Source organism: Glycine max, chromosome 13 (genome assembly GCF_000004515.6).
Source record: "Glycine max cultivar Williams 82 chromosome 13, Glycine_max_v4.0, whole genome shotgun sequence".
Taxonomy (NCBI): Eukaryota; Viridiplantae; Streptophyta; class Magnoliopsida; order Fabales; family Fabaceae; genus Glycine; species Glycine max.
In genome coordinates, this window is record NC_038249.2 from 21,992,645 (window position 1) to 22,008,075 (window position 15,431).

At 32.6% G+C, this 15,431-nt stretch overlaps 3 protein-coding genes across 4 annotated transcripts; all 3 read right to left on the bottom strand.

Moving 5' to 3' along the window:
* Positions 1-1,198: 1,198 nt before the first annotated feature.
* Positions 1,199-3,613, bottom strand: LOC100306499 (uncharacterized). Its single transcript, NM_001248995.1, is given in 6 exon segments — positions 1,199-1,322; positions 1,551-1,668; positions 1,832-1,910; positions 2,920-3,121; positions 3,310-3,345; positions 3,428-3,613. Coding segments are annotated over 6 exon segments (609 nt in total). The 5' UTR covers positions 3,577-3,613; the 3' UTR covers positions 1,199-1,297.
* A 1,299-nt stretch (positions 3,614-4,912) lies between these two features.
* Positions 4,913-7,337, bottom strand: LOC100814901 (protein FATTY ACID EXPORT 2, chloroplastic). Its single transcript, XM_003542343.4, has 3 exons — positions 6,845-7,337; positions 5,969-6,103; positions 4,913-5,216 (listed from the first exon to the last, which is right to left on the bottom strand). Exons 1-3 carry the CDS (start codon positions 7,254-7,256, stop codon positions 5,077-5,079), a joined length of 687 nt encoding a protein of 228 aa, XP_003542391.1. The 5' UTR covers positions 7,257-7,337; the 3' UTR covers positions 4,913-5,076.
* A 3,247-nt stretch (positions 7,338-10,584) lies between these two features.
* LOC100815966 (cation/H(+) antiporter 19) lies at positions 10,585-14,594 on the bottom strand. 2 transcript variants are annotated; one of them, XM_026125156.2, is made up of 4 exons: positions 14,070-14,212; positions 13,712-13,892; positions 12,137-13,138; positions 10,585-11,987 (listed from the first exon to the last, which is right to left on the bottom strand). In XM_026125156.2, exons 3-4 carry the CDS (start codon positions 12,989-12,991, stop codon positions 10,743-10,745), a joined length of 2,100 nt encoding a protein of 699 aa, XP_025980941.1. In that variant the 5' UTR covers positions 12,992-13,138; positions 13,712-13,892; positions 14,070-14,212; the 3' UTR covers positions 10,585-10,742. The 2 variants fall into 2 exon arrangements, with proteins under 2 accessions (XP_025980941.1, XP_003542393.1); XM_003542345.5 differs by lacking the exon at positions 13,712-13,892 and having other exon boundaries at positions 14,070-14,594.
* Between the last annotated feature and the right edge of the window lie 837 nt (positions 14,595-15,431).

The window sequence follows — 15,431 nt, forward strand, 5'->3', positions numbered from 1 at the left end:
GTCTATCATGAATTAAGGAGAAAATTTAAATTCAAATTCTATATACATCTCACTGTAAAGAATGATTTATCTTTCTTGAATGCTCTTTAGGAAATAAAAAAGATAAAAGTATAGTATTTTTATTTTCTAGACAAAAGTATATTTTTATTTTAAATATAAAATGCAATACATTTTTTAAGATAAATGTTAGTTATTAATTTGTTAATTTTTGTTAGTACTACAACCTTTCAATAATGATTTATCTTATCAATATCATGATTAAAAAAATAATAAATATAAATACAATAAAAAGACAAATGTATATGCATATTATATATTTTTTTATTTTCTAGGCAAAAATATATTTTTATGCGATTATACATTTAAATTACAGGGAACGACTGCAAATCACAGGGACAAGCAATGACTGTTTTTATTACATTTGGTACCTCTCACACTTGTGCTTGTTTGTGTTCATGACTGCGTGCGTGCATGAACATGATTCTATTTTCTTAAAGCCTAATCATATGGTGGTCGCCAATTTTAATATTCTCTGTAGGCTCCAGTTTTCAATCAAACTGATGCAGTTTTGATTCTCATGGATTCGGGGGAAAGCCTAAAGTACAAAAATGCACAAGGCAACTAATCTTTTCCCTTCCTAGAATTCAACCACTTGTAAATATTGTTTATGCTGTTGCTCTAGTGCAAAGAGAGATCTTAACAATATAATAATATGCATCAAATTCTTGAATGCAAATACTAACTGGGCTGTTTCTTATTCAGGAAAAACACCTTTAGATTGTACACCTCATCAGTCATCACATTGCAATACCAAATGCGAAAGAAGGTGGAGCGATGGACTAAAGCATTTGAACAATCTATTACTTTTATCAGTGATCTCTTTATGCAGTGCCACAAAGAGAGCTTTAAATATTATCACTGTCTAAAAGTTCTCTGTTACCAGAACAAATGTTTTCACTGAAATGAATCAAACATTCCCCAATAAATCAATAATAGTGATAAGCATAGCAACTGCATGCAATCAATTAATGCTCTCTGTTACCTTTTATTTCACTTAATGGTTGCTATCGTTTCATACATATACCCACAGTGGGCAAGAACCCGAGATCAGTGTGTATAGTTACATATCATAAACATACAGATTTCAAACATATACGGGAATAAATAACCATGGTCGAAGGGTATCTTGGAAGGAATACACAATTTGAAACACGGTATACATCTATTTACAATTTCTCCAAGAACACACTATGTGTACATTTACAGCCCACAAAAGGAGTAGCAATTCAAAGAGCATTCAGAGAATGAGGCCAACATTGTTCCTGTAGATTAAGAACCATAATTGGACGGAAAATAAATCAGCAAAACATAAAAATGAGAAATAGATAAATGCCATAAGATGCAATCATGTAATTGCTTTTGAATAATTTCGGGGTAACAGGTGTGGCAATTTCTTTCCTTCCCTTTCCCTTTTTCTTATCATTTTAGGGTGGGGGATGTCATGTCATATCATTGCCTTGCAAGGATAGTATTTCTGTTCTAAAACTCACACTTTGGGATGTAAGTACTGTTCCACTGTGAGTGGTTTGGGACCACCAAACCAATTAATTAGAAATATATTTTCAATTTCTAATTTGAAGACTTGAAAGTTGTGATCCTCAGGCCAGTCTGTCAAACAACATTGAAAACAAAAGGTCTAAATCAATTTTTATCAACCATTGCGTAATATAACAAGGAGAAAGGGGGCATTGAAATTTAGCAACCAGTCACATAACAAAAGAAAGAATGAATACTTCTAATTCATTGATTATCACAATTATCAGGCAATTACCTTTCATCTCTGGATGCTTGGAAAACAAGGCATTTCGAGCAAATTCGGCTTCCTTGGACTTTTCATCAACCAATTTCAGCTGAAATACAAAGAGTTATCAAATTCCTAAGACCTACTTAATATTAGAGAAAGCTCAAAAGTGGTTTCTTTATGATTTTCCACCAAGTTACATGGATATTGGTAAGGACATCTATGCCAGTATGGATACATGTATGAGGTATGCCAAAATTTATATAAGCTAGGATACAAGTATAATGGGTATAGAAATATAAAAATATAAAGTAATTAAATCATAAGATAAATGTATTTTTCATAATCTTCTAACTCAAGTATGAATAAATATTTAAAGACCTAATATTTGAAGAGAGTAAAGTAACAGTGTGTTTCATTTAGTAGCAAACTTGGTGATTTACATGGACTGACTTGTAAGCCAGTGATGAGTATTGAACACATACTCATCCAATAAGTACCGAAACTGGATATGTGCCCAGTATGGGTACGCCAACCATATAAGACTACCCATATACAATAGATTCTTGAAGGTAAATGTTGAAAAGATTTAAAGTTTCTGCAGGACTTTTAACAAGTTGAAATTAACAAATCGGTAGACAATAGACTTAATTCCATAACAATTGAATTGCATCCCAACTTTTGTGATAATATCCGCATCAATTTATGAAAAGGTGGTTCACATTGTTAAAAAATCTTAGATATTCATGGAAGCATGTCATATATATTTGGCAGAATCAATTAGGAGCAATTTTGTGAACTAATGAAGGAGTGGAAATTGTTATAATTAGAATTGAGTTATTCCAATTAATACTAACATACACACATAGTTCTTGTGTGGACTGTACAGACACAATCTGTCCCTAATTAAATCATCCTTAGAGTTTCTTATGTTCATATTATTAGTAGTGTGTTTGGAAAGTCGTTAAGAATGGAGGAATCACATTTGAGATGTGGAAGCTATAACTATTAGCTTTTGAAAATCACATCCAAAACATGGAACCAAACATGCTATAAAACAGGTTCAACATGTCTCTGCCAACAAGATCATATTGGATATAATTCAATTATTCACACACCTTTCCAGTTAGAGAAATTTTGGAACAAGTAGGGTTCATTGGGTCTCTCCTGCCACAGGTCCCAAGAGGGTATTCACTGACCGTGAATGAAGCTTTATCATCTTGCAGTGCATTTCTTGCTGTCGGGTCTAGAGTTGTCAAGTAAAAGTATGGGATTCCAGTGCTTTCGTTAGGTAGTCCATCACTATATGATACCACATTCCTGAACATAGATCACACAGCAATAACTTTTAAGAATTGGAAATTAACAAATCCCAGTGCAAAATTCAACGGTGAATAACGCAGAAGGTACACTAAACTGCATCCATAAAAAGATAGCACAGAAGAAATACTGAATAGAAATTTAGAGCAGAAAAAAATGAAAAAGAAGGAGAGTTAAGAAAGGGTTACCCAAAGGGAGCTCCACCCAAATCAGATGAGATAGTACTGCAAAGAAATGAATTCAGAAGAGTTATTCCAATTTGTAAATTAAGAAAAAAAGAAAAAAGAAAAAGAGTTGTGAGTGTACTTCAAGACTCCCCAGAAATTGAGGGAGACGAGCCAACGAGCAGAGGCAGGAGCATCATCTGGGTTAGGTTTTGTTGGGATAGACAGTAATCGGCCTTGGGATTCAGAGCCCCACATCAGCAACATCATCATCAATTTCATATCGATCATCTTTATCTTTTTTACTCTACTCTGCACCCTCTAGATTATATTGGATTATCCCAACACGCGCCGAATCAAATCCTCTCTATCTATGCATATTTTCTCTTTACAAAAAATTCAAAGAGAATATTTTTATATATTTATACATTTTATCTCTTTTAACTTTTTATTTATTGATTTCTAAACATGTATCGAAACCTGCACAACATAATAATATATAACTCGCTTTTATAATGAATAATAAATACTTTTAAATATATCAAATTTATTTTGATTAAAATTCATATAAATAATTTATATTATGACAAAGTTATTTTTAATTGTCAATATCTTTATAAGATTATTGGAATTTAATTTAAAAATAAAGTAAAATTAATGAATAAAAAAAATCTTAAAAACTTTTTCGTTGAATGATAATTCTTAAAGCATTCTTGAATAATATCTATTCTAATTTATAAAAAAAATGATTGAATGTTGTTATTCATTGTAATTATTAATATACTAAAACTAATATTCATTGTGTAATCATATTGTAAAAAAAAATTGCAAGGGGTGCGAAGCACAAAGAGGTGTGAATAGCAGCGTCAGAAATTCATTTGCTGTTTTTCTCCAGTCCTCTTCAATGGAAGTAAGGTGTTACTAGCATAGTTTACATAATTTTTATGTTTCCCTTCCGTAAAACTGATACAAATTGAACAATTTGTAAAAAAAAGTCAATTATTAAATTAAAATTAATTATTATAAAATTTATTATTTAAATTTATATGCATATTAAATATACACGACATTAATTATTTATTGATCTATTTAGAACGTCATGCTTGCTAATATCGTGAACGTTCAATCCCTACTTAAGCCACATATTCTTGAAAAAAAATTGTTTGGACCACTTATGGCACTAGTTTGCTGGGTGTACCACCAATCAATTGTGATGAGTGTGTATAGCAACAGCCCTGAAACAATTATGTCGCAGCTGGTAGCCCAGTTAGTTCACTAGTTAAAACATAATATGCAGAACCGGTCTCCAGATCTTTCGTGATTTAGCAATAAAGATTCCGTATTCAAATGCTAATGATATCTTGGCATAATAAAGGTATCCATTTCATATTTAACAGCATTAAGCTTGCAAACTTGCAACAATGCAGTGAGAGAGAAATAAACCAAAAAAGTAAAATAAAAGAAAGAATTGGTCCAGGTTTCTCTTATTATATTTCTCTCACTTTTTCCTTGCATTGCTGCAGTAACTATTGAAAAATTGCAACTCCTCAAATACGACTTTCGCAGAACATTGCATACTATAGCAGTCGAGAAGAACAACTAACAATAATGCCTGTAAACAGTGGTCGAACGCAATCCGATGGTGTCCTTATTTAACAACGAAAGTCTACATGTATGACCAACATAAGCACCATGGGTCCAAAAGACAAAAACACAAGCTTCATAACAGTAGGAGGAGATTGCATTCAGCGAAGTTTACAGGATGCTATCCTACAATCCCACCTTCGTTACTTAGTGCGCACTACGCATAATTCCATGCAAGTAACCACCAGTCATTATGAGGGACACAAGTGACACAACACCTGCTGGAAAGACCTTTCCTGATTTCTTGAAACGAGAACCCATCACCCCAAGAAGTGCAGCAGATATGCCTGTATGTGGGGAGTAAAGCAAACCAAATCAGATGAGCAGAAGATAGTGCATAAACTGAACTAATAAGCTCAACACTGAAAACTCATAAATGTATATCTATTTCAAAAACGAACTCGGGTACCCAAACTTAAAAGAACTCTGAACTAGAGTGCTAAATTTATCAGGCTTATCAAACATTGATTAGGTGATCATCAACTACAAAGCATAAATCCTTATGTGCAACCACAATTTGTGACTATAATTATGCAAGAGTACATCCTAGTCTCTTCCATGATTAGTTCAACAACTCTCAACACTATTTTGTTTTGTTTTTGTAGGTTCTATAAAATCTTATAGGCATGAATAAGAAACTAATTTAGTTTTTAATTCTTAAAAGAAACTTCAGAATTCTGAGATAACCAAACAATAAAGTCTTGTCTATTAAATTTGGGTCCTCATTCTTGAGAGTCGAAAGTGATAACTTTTACAAATTTACTCTATTATGGTCTTACTTTGTGGAAGTTCAATAATATATACACAACAATTCTTTTCATAAGTAGTAATGCATTCTTCTTATTAAAGAAATTACTTTTTTTATACAGAGAAAATTCCTTAGTATTGTAAAAAATAAAGCACAGAAAAGCATGCATCCACCTCAAAGAATTTTCCATGGCATTATGAAAATAAAGCACAAAAAGAAATGCATCCTTTCTATTATCAGAAGACAAGCAGTTTCCAAAGATGGGCTTTAACGAATAAACTAGTCACTTACCAAGGCCAACAGATGATGCGAAAACAGGGCTTCCAGGTAGCTCAGTATAAACATAATACAGCAGTGATGCAGACAAACCCCCAGCCAAAAGTGACTTGTTGCTGCCACTCTTGAGATAACCCATTACACCACCCACTGCCAAAAACCATCAAAAAGATCATTATGCAGATGTCAGCAGGGAAAAGGCAAAAAAATAAAGAAGATAATGCAAGATCATAGTCCAATCCATTGGACATATTATATTGTGAACAACCCAAATACGTGACTAAGACTCTAAAAATCACTTTCTACCTTGTGCAGGAGCTGTATAGGACCCTATAACTAGAAAGCACAAAAATGATATGGCCACACAGGGCATTGATGGCGGGGATACATGAGAATACAGTAAATTCTAAAAATCATAAGGCACGACACAACTAAGATCCAAATTGCAATGTAGTATAAGATTAACAATGTTATAATTTAAGTAATTATTACTAATTGCTAATATCAGTATTGGTATAGAAGTCCAAAAAAATAAAGTTTTAGACACACGTGCATGTCAAGCACGACATGGCTACTAATTTTGAAGCGTGTTTCATTGCCCTACAATTCGTGAAAAATCGCAGCAAAAGATGAAACTCAAACAATAGAAATTAAATAACATCTGATATTGCAACCAATCAATCACCTTGTCGAGGAAATTCTTATGCATCCAAAATGCTTTTAGTTGAATTGAAATAGTTAGGAAGTTGACTAACTCAACCCCCCTTAATAATTAAACAAAACAAACAAACAAATAAAACAAGAAAAAAGATCAGTCTCTAAGGTTTAGTAACAATTATCTTGTGTCAGTACTTGAGTGAATGAAAGTGAGAGGGAGAGAGAGAGGGGTACCTCCGACGAGTGCAGCATAAGCTAGAGTGAATTTCTGAGACATTAACAGAGCCATTTTCCTCTTGTCACCGTCAGATCCTTCCTCGCCCTTGCTATTATCACCTCCTCCTTCTCCTCCACCTCCACCTCCACCTCCACCTCCACCGCCGCCTCCGTTACCGTTGGCACCGCCGCCGCTATTATCGAGATCGGGTTGAGTTAGGTCAAGCGAAGTAGCGGCCTTGGAGTCGGAAGTGACAGCGGCGTGCACGTGTGGGTTGGAACGTGTCAAGGAACCGAATGCAGCAGCAGGGAAATGAGATTGAGAGCGAAAGAGAGAGATATTATTGGAAGATCGAGAAAAGATTGTGGGCCTAGTAAGAGAGAATGAGCCTGAAACACCGAACCCAGCCACACCCACAGACTCTGCCATTGACCTTCTCCGTTTCTTTCGCTTTTGATTTCGCCCCTTTTCTTTCAAGAACCTTCTTATCGCGCCACGCCTTCTGTTCTCTCCCCTTCGGGCCCATTTTCAATCACCCACCTATGCAAAGCCCAGGCCCATCATGTGCCCTCTCACATATGTAAACAATTAATTATCTCACTCATTTTTAATTACTAATTAATTTGACGGTTGGTTAATGAAGAATTACTGAATTAGATTAGGTTTAAATATATTTTTTTCTGTAATTTAGTATTTTTTTTATTTTTTTCTTGTATTTTTTTTCATTTTAGTCCTTATAATATGTATTTATAAAAACTAAAATAAAAAATAAAATTAAAAAAAGACAAAAAAAAAAACCTAAATTACATGAACGAAAAAAAAGTATTTAAGTCATCAGAATATTAATATGTTCATCGTAATAAAAAGGTAAATATATAATTAAGAACAAATTACATCATCATCATTGACAACTAATTATTTTAAGTTTTCCAATAATGAGAATCAAACTTTTGTTTCAACTCTTTCTATCATCTAAGAGACCAATATCTTTTACAAATATCGTGTTGTATAAAAAAGAGTATTGTTTATATTTTTCTACTATTTTTTCTTATAGATTTCCTTACTTCTTTACGAAGAAAAAAATTATTAAATGAAAATAAAATAGTTAATATTTCAAAATATAAAATATATTTAATATTTAACATACAAAGTAAGTAAGAGGATTAATAAGAAGATTTAAAAATATTCATTAAAAATTACAAAACAAAACAATTCAAACAATTAATTACATTTTATTGGTTACTTAAAAATTTAATCAATAAAAGAGATTAAATAATGTATATACAAATGTCTCGTTTATTAGTAATTTCAATATTTTATCCCCTAGAATTTTTTTCTTATCTTATATATTTTTTTTGGATTGAATGGATGAAAATCAAATAGTAATTTTAGACTGAATGGATGAAAATCAAAGAAAAATATTTTAGAAAGATCAATATTAAAATTTGTTCATAGGACAAAAAATAATGATTTTAAAAGATAAAAATAAAGAAAAAAATTAAAGAGACCAAAAGTAAAATCCCCTCATTTTATAAAAACTAAAAATGTATTTAACCTTATTTCTCAAAAGATATATATATATATATATATATATATAAACACTCTCTTGGGTAAGAACACAAAGATTATACACAAAAAAAATAATAACAAACACAAGAATTTTAACACAGTTCAACACATCTTATCTACGTCCACAAAATTGTCTCAAAAAGTATTTTATTATCACAAAAATAATTACAAGTTTCTAACTCACATAAATAGTGTATCAGTCTATCGAGTATTCCACCCAATAGTTACAGGAAATTATAACACTCTCACACAAAGACATTTTTCTCTCAACAAAGTAACTTTGTTTCACAACTAATTTTTTTTTCTATTTATAGTGAAGATTGTCATCAACTATAATAAATAAACTCTCTTGGAAGTTGAAACAAAAATAACTTCCCATGCATCCATTTAACTAAGGTTAATCTAGTAAAATGTAATCTTTCATTTTGCATTTAAGTCTCTAAACATTAGTTATAAAAATTTAATTCTCAATGTACATGCACTTTATTTTGGCTTGAAACTCTACAATTTATTCTAAAAAATATTTGTAACACACTAAATGGATTTTAATCATTCAAAACAATTATGTTATCCATGATTCATGATTTCCAAAAGTCTGAAGTTTTCACAAACCATAATTCTCAAATACGAAATATCTTTACCCAACCAAAGACTCCAAGATGATTATGCTGTTGTAAAATGTATTTATAAGAATATGCACTTGTAAGAAATTTGTGATTATAATTTTTCTGCAAAAGTGGTCAATTGTGTGTAAGGAAAAAAGGTATTAAAAAACATACATTATGGAATAAAAATGATCTATTTTATATTTAAATTATATTGTAAACAAATGACATGTTAAAAACGTATCTATTAATCTCTTGAAGTATAAAAATTCTTCAATAGTGTGAAGACTCTACGTGTATCCACACAAAGACTGACTTCTATTCGTCAACAACTTTGAAAGGTGGAAAAATAAAAATAAGAATAGAGAAGTGATATTTTTCAGAGAGCTTTAACGTGCAGCCTAAGGCTCTATTTATAGGTTACTGATCAAATCAGAATCATTATTGATAATATCCTTTTTTAAGTTATATTATTTTTTGTTACCTTTTATTGTTAATCATTTAGCAATTAAAATTGAAATAATAATTGATCAAGTCGAATTTGTATCTAGTCGCCTTTGCAACCAAAATTCCAAATACAAAATCATATAAGTTTGTTTCTCTTATTTCATCAAATCTTTCATATTATTTATATTTTCAGTGCCAGCAAAAATATGATAATATTCCACCTTTTTAAAATCAATTAATCATTTGATATATTAAATTCTCTAATTTAATTAATCATTAAATATTAAAATAATTTCTTTAATAGAGATTAGAACGCTCGTTTGTGTGTGACCCCGTAGGTTCAATACTAAGTCAGTGATATATTAGTCAAATTAATATATTAATCAAGGTAGGCGTCTAGCAAGACTCCTTAACGTCCGGATAGCATGAAGTAACATTTTACTTTCAGGAACCATTAGAAGAGTAGTGTAATAATTTCTTTCATCTTTACAGCTCTAGGTTAACTCTAGAGTATCGTATTACTATCAAACCCTTTTGAATTAACACATAATGACTTAAGAAACTCATTTCTTCTTTCATTTAATTTTCCTGGCTAGGATATAATTTTATTCATAGAGCTCAAACTCATTACCAATAATTGATGAATTCCTTCTTGATTAATCATTAATTCTACAGGTATTTAGAATATTCAATATTCATTCAACAAGTATTCTAAAGCATTAAGTGTCCGAAATCAAAATATATTTGTTAATTACCATGGCAATCTCAGGTAAAAAAAATTATTATTACTATACCTCTTCTTGAGAATTTTTTTATTGATAGTTTATGGTAAAATTTAACCATTAAAAATTTTTAATTGAGTCAGTTTAATGATCACATCAACATGTGACTCATCAATATGTGCAGATTAATAAATAAGATATATTAATATTTATACAATAAATAATATCACATATATATTAATCTATCCGGATTATTGATATCCTATTTACAATAAACCTATGATCAATAAGAGTTAAGATTAAAATTAGAACAAATTTGTTTCTCATTATCATAATCTTTATTATAATAAAGAGTCTTTAATTTTAATTAAGGACATTATCAAATGAACTATTTAATCAAATAGAGAAATATGATAATAAAAATAAAATAATACTTTATTATTAAAATTAGAATTGATTACATGATAACTTAGATCCTGGACATACAAATTTATTTCCAACATTATGAGCATCCGCCTTGTTTCGTAAGTTATAAGTTATAACCAAAAGACAACTCCAGCTTTAATGCCACATTAACTCCTTGGTGCGTTTGGCTCTAGCTTATCTGGGTAATCAAATTCCTCCATCACTAGTGGATGAATGTCAGTTGAAGGATTATATTGCTGAATTACCATAACTGATGTAACAGTGGAGAAATCTGAAGAAGCCATGTAGCTTCCAACAGGTCCAAGTTCTGGACAATCACTTCTGCTAACCAAAGGTCCTACTGATGGCATTCTACCAACCAATATTAGATTGCTCCTATTCATTTCCTTCAATGCTGCCTCAATATCACCTTTGCTTGCCACCAGTTTTTGCTCATACTTCATTGACTCTTGGTTGTTGTTGCATGCACTTAAAAACTCACTCCACAATTGATCATCTTGTTGTTTATCATCATAATAACTGCCACCAACCACTTCCATTGCTTTCTTGTCCTTGTTCGATGACATCCCAACCAATTTAGCACCAAAGGCCAATGATGCCCCAGGTGGGGGCACAAACTTAACCACATTGAGCAAAATCCCCGGGTGCTCAGCCATTCTCATACCATAACAAAGTGCTTCACGATCATCACGTCCTCCAAAGAAGGGTACAACAACCTTATAAGACACATCACTAGCTTGGACTTGGCTTGTCCCTCCAAGACCTCGATCAACCAAAATTCCCACTGAGCAAGGAGCATGGCTTAGCACAAGCTGATTCATCACATGGAGTGAATGTCCTAGTGACTCCATTGATCCATCCACACGTTGGTGTTTGTGGAATGGGAGGATAATCATGGCTGCACGTTTTTGGTGAGCACTAGTACAAATATCCTCATGGATGCTATTGAGAGCAGAGATGGCTGTCATGGGGCGCACATTGACACTTCTTAGTTTCTCATAAGCCTGAAAAGCAATGATCATTTGATCTTTGTCATCCGGTTTCTTGTTCCAGAAGGGCATGCCATTCTTGCGTGCCTTGTGAACCATTGTGATTGCTGAAGATCGCTCTGAGAGTTCCATCAAGTGCATGGCATAGATGCAAAGCTTTCCTCTCTTTCGAATTCCGCGGGAAGACTCTATGAGATTGATTAACGTGGGAATGTTGCGGGTGGTGTGGAAGCAAGCTAGCATTCGGAGCTCAGTGTCAGGATCTCTGCGCTGAATTGTTCTGTGCTTGTAGGGTGCTCCTCTGCGAGCTGGTTTATATACAGCCATCACTATTGGGGTGGTGATGAAGGTGGTAAACAATGCCATGAGAACACAAATGGCAAATGCTTGGTCATTCAACACCTGTATTGCAAGAAGAACGATTCATAAACAAATATAACAATGAAGGAAAAGTCTTTTAATTATAACAACAATTAAAAGACATATGTGTGTGTGAGCCAAAGAAAACTAGTGTTTGTTACTATGAGTGGATAGGATATATTATATAATACCTTACGGTCCTTCCCAATGTTGAGAACTATGAGTTCTACCAAGCCCTTTGTGTTCATGAGAAATCCAAGTGCCACGGCTTCTTGAGAAGGCACCTTGCACGTTAACGACACAACTATTGTGCCAACAATCTTGCCAAAGCAAGCATTGAATATAACAAGCACCAACATTGCCCAAGAAAGTCCTCCACTAATAGTTGCCACATTAGTCTTCAAGCCACTAGACACAAAAAACAGTGGCAGGAAAAGGCCAGACACCAGGTCTTCTATCTTCTCAATCATCACTACAGAAAATGAACCCTCTTTGGGCATAATGGTACCAATCACAAAAGCCCCAAAGAGGGCATGGATTCCAATAGTATCAGTGACAAAACTACAAGCCAAAACCAGTGTCAATGTGATGCATATGTACACCTCCTTCACTGGCTCACCCTCAGGGGAACGGTTAGCCATAGCTACAAGCAATGGCCTAATGGCAAAGACAGCAAAGATAACAAAAGCAACACCAGAGAGCAAGACCCAAAGAGGAACAAAGGGTGATCCGTTAGAACCAGAAATGGCTATGGCAAGAGCAAGAAGAATCCAAGCTGCAACATCATTCACAGCTGCAGCTGACATTGCTATGCGACCAACATCAGTGGTGAGGAGTTTAAGCTCAGCTAGGATCCTAGCGAGGACAGGAAAGGCAGTGATTGAGAGTGCAACACCCATGAAGACAAGAAATGAAACTGGCTCAGCACCTTTGGACACGGTGGCTCTAAGAGCAAAAGAAGTGCCAATGCCAAGAACAAAAGGCACAGTGATCCCACAAAGGGCAATGGCTAAGGCCTTGTGACCAGTACGGCGAATAGCACGCATGTCAAGCTCAAGACCAACTAGAAACAAGAAAAACAAAAGACCAACGTTGCCTAGTGTGTCAAGAACCGTTATGCTTTTCTTTGGGAAAACCGTGCTCAGAAACTTCTCATTTCGTCCAATTGCAGATGGCCCAAGTAGTATTCCTCCCTGCATTTTTAACAACAACAATAGAATGAGTAATTATATTCAACTCAATTATTCATATACCCAACATTTCTTCGTTCCCACTTTGATCACATTTTTTCCTTCCCATCTCTATATTTATTTTTCATCATGCCAATTTTTAATTTTTTTTTTATGGTCCAGGTACTTCCAACCAAAACTCAGAGAATAATTCTCAGATTACATGTACTCATTTAAAAGATTGACCCATGCTTTTTCACATATACAGCCGCAGGAAATCGAACACCACACAACATCAATTATCACATATATAAGTTTCTCTCACTTCCCTTATTTTTTTCTATCCGACTCTCTTTAACTTAAAATAAAGTAAATTACACTGAGATTCATGACAAATATTTTCATATATCTACGTTAACTTCTTTAATTGTTCAAACATTTTCATGGATGTGCTACTAATAAAAACTAACAAAATTAATATTAACATTTGTCAATAAAAATATATTCTCATAAAAGAAGGGTAGAAAGACATTAGAGGTGTGTGTAATATAAAAATTATTGAGAGTGTAGTATAATTTAGGGTGTTGCTAGGTATACCAGGATTATTGTTGGTGCTTAAAATACCAAAGTTGCTCCTGTGCTTTCTTTGCATTTGTGCTGAGTGTGCGTGAGGGTGAGGGTGATCATAAATCGTACGGATCAAGTTTACAAATCAAAGATATTTCAGTCTTTTCCTCTTAAGTGCTAGATGCATCAACAAGGTGCAGCTAGCAACACCCTATAATTTATTCATTAAAATAACATGAGCCAATTTTCAAAATTAAAATAAAAATAATAATGAAATGATGAGTGCCAAAATACATCGGCACTCATTTGCTAATGATGAAAAAGCAACAAAGAATGATAATAATAATAAATAAATAAAAGAAACTGAGAAAAGGGGAAAGAAAGTTACAATGATCTCAGCAATGACTCGGGGTTGTCTGAGGGGTCTGCAGAGGAATGCAATAACTCTAGTAAAAACAACGACCAAACAAATCTGGAGGATTAACAGAGGAAGCGCATAATCGAGGGGGTTCTCATGTTGGAACGCCCCATTCGACGTTGCCTTCATGAACGCTGGGCATGACGCGTTGTTAGCCGTCGCCATCGATATCAATCATTCACTTGCTTTTAAAAACAATGCTCACAAACTCATCAGGGTGAAGTAGAAGAAGAATGCTTTCGTGCCTATGTGTTGTTCGACGAAAGGGAGAATATGAATCTTGGAGATTCTTCACTTCTCTTCTCTTCGGTTCTATATATAGCACGCTTCTACAACTCTATGTAACTATATATAGGTGCACTTATGTGTGGTAAGACCAGTTGAAACCACGTTGTTTTACTTTTTTTGCGGGAGACTTCTTTCAATCTACAACTTAGTTAATTTGTTACAAAGGTTTTCATTCCTAGATTTTTTTTAAAAAAAAGAAAATTCTTAATTACAGTACCCGAATGAACTACTACTAGTATATATAAATAATTCACGGAAAATCTAAAGATACAAGATTATTGATAACGTACCTGCTCTTAATTGTTTATTTATTTTTAAAATGATTATGACAAGATCTCTCTCCTCTATCTTTTAAATGATTATGACAAAATCTAAAGATACAGTATTTTCTATCATTTTAATTTTTTTATAGTCTATATAATTTAAAAATATATTTTTTTAATTCTTATATTTTAATTTTTTTTAGTTCGTATAATTTAAAAATTATAAAGACTAAAAAACTAAAAATCATGAAATTATGATGAAAACTAAAAGAATGAAAAGAGAATCAAAATATAAATTATAGTTTCAAATTATATTGACAAAAAAAAAAGTAAAAATGAAACTACACCAAATAAGTAATTTAAATTTTTTTTATAAGATGTCTCTATTGGGTCTCAACTGTGTTTCTTAATTTCTATCTAATCGATTTAGTGTGATTTTCTATCTCAGCAAACGTGTACATTTTCCGCCATTCATGTGTCATCTTCCACCACTACGAACATGCCTTGCTTTTTTTTTATTATTATTAGTATGACGACAAGAACGACATGTGTAAAGTTGATGTACCCAACTTTTATGTAATTGAAAAATAAATAATTAGCATACATTGTCAGTATAATCTTTGGTTAAAAAATTAAAGAACTAAAAAAAATACCTTATTTTATAGGAATTATTTAAGTTATTATTGTATTTGATAAGATTTGTAAATTTCATGATAATTATTTATATACATATCATATATATCTTAAATGAATTCCAATATTTTTCACTACAGTTTTATCG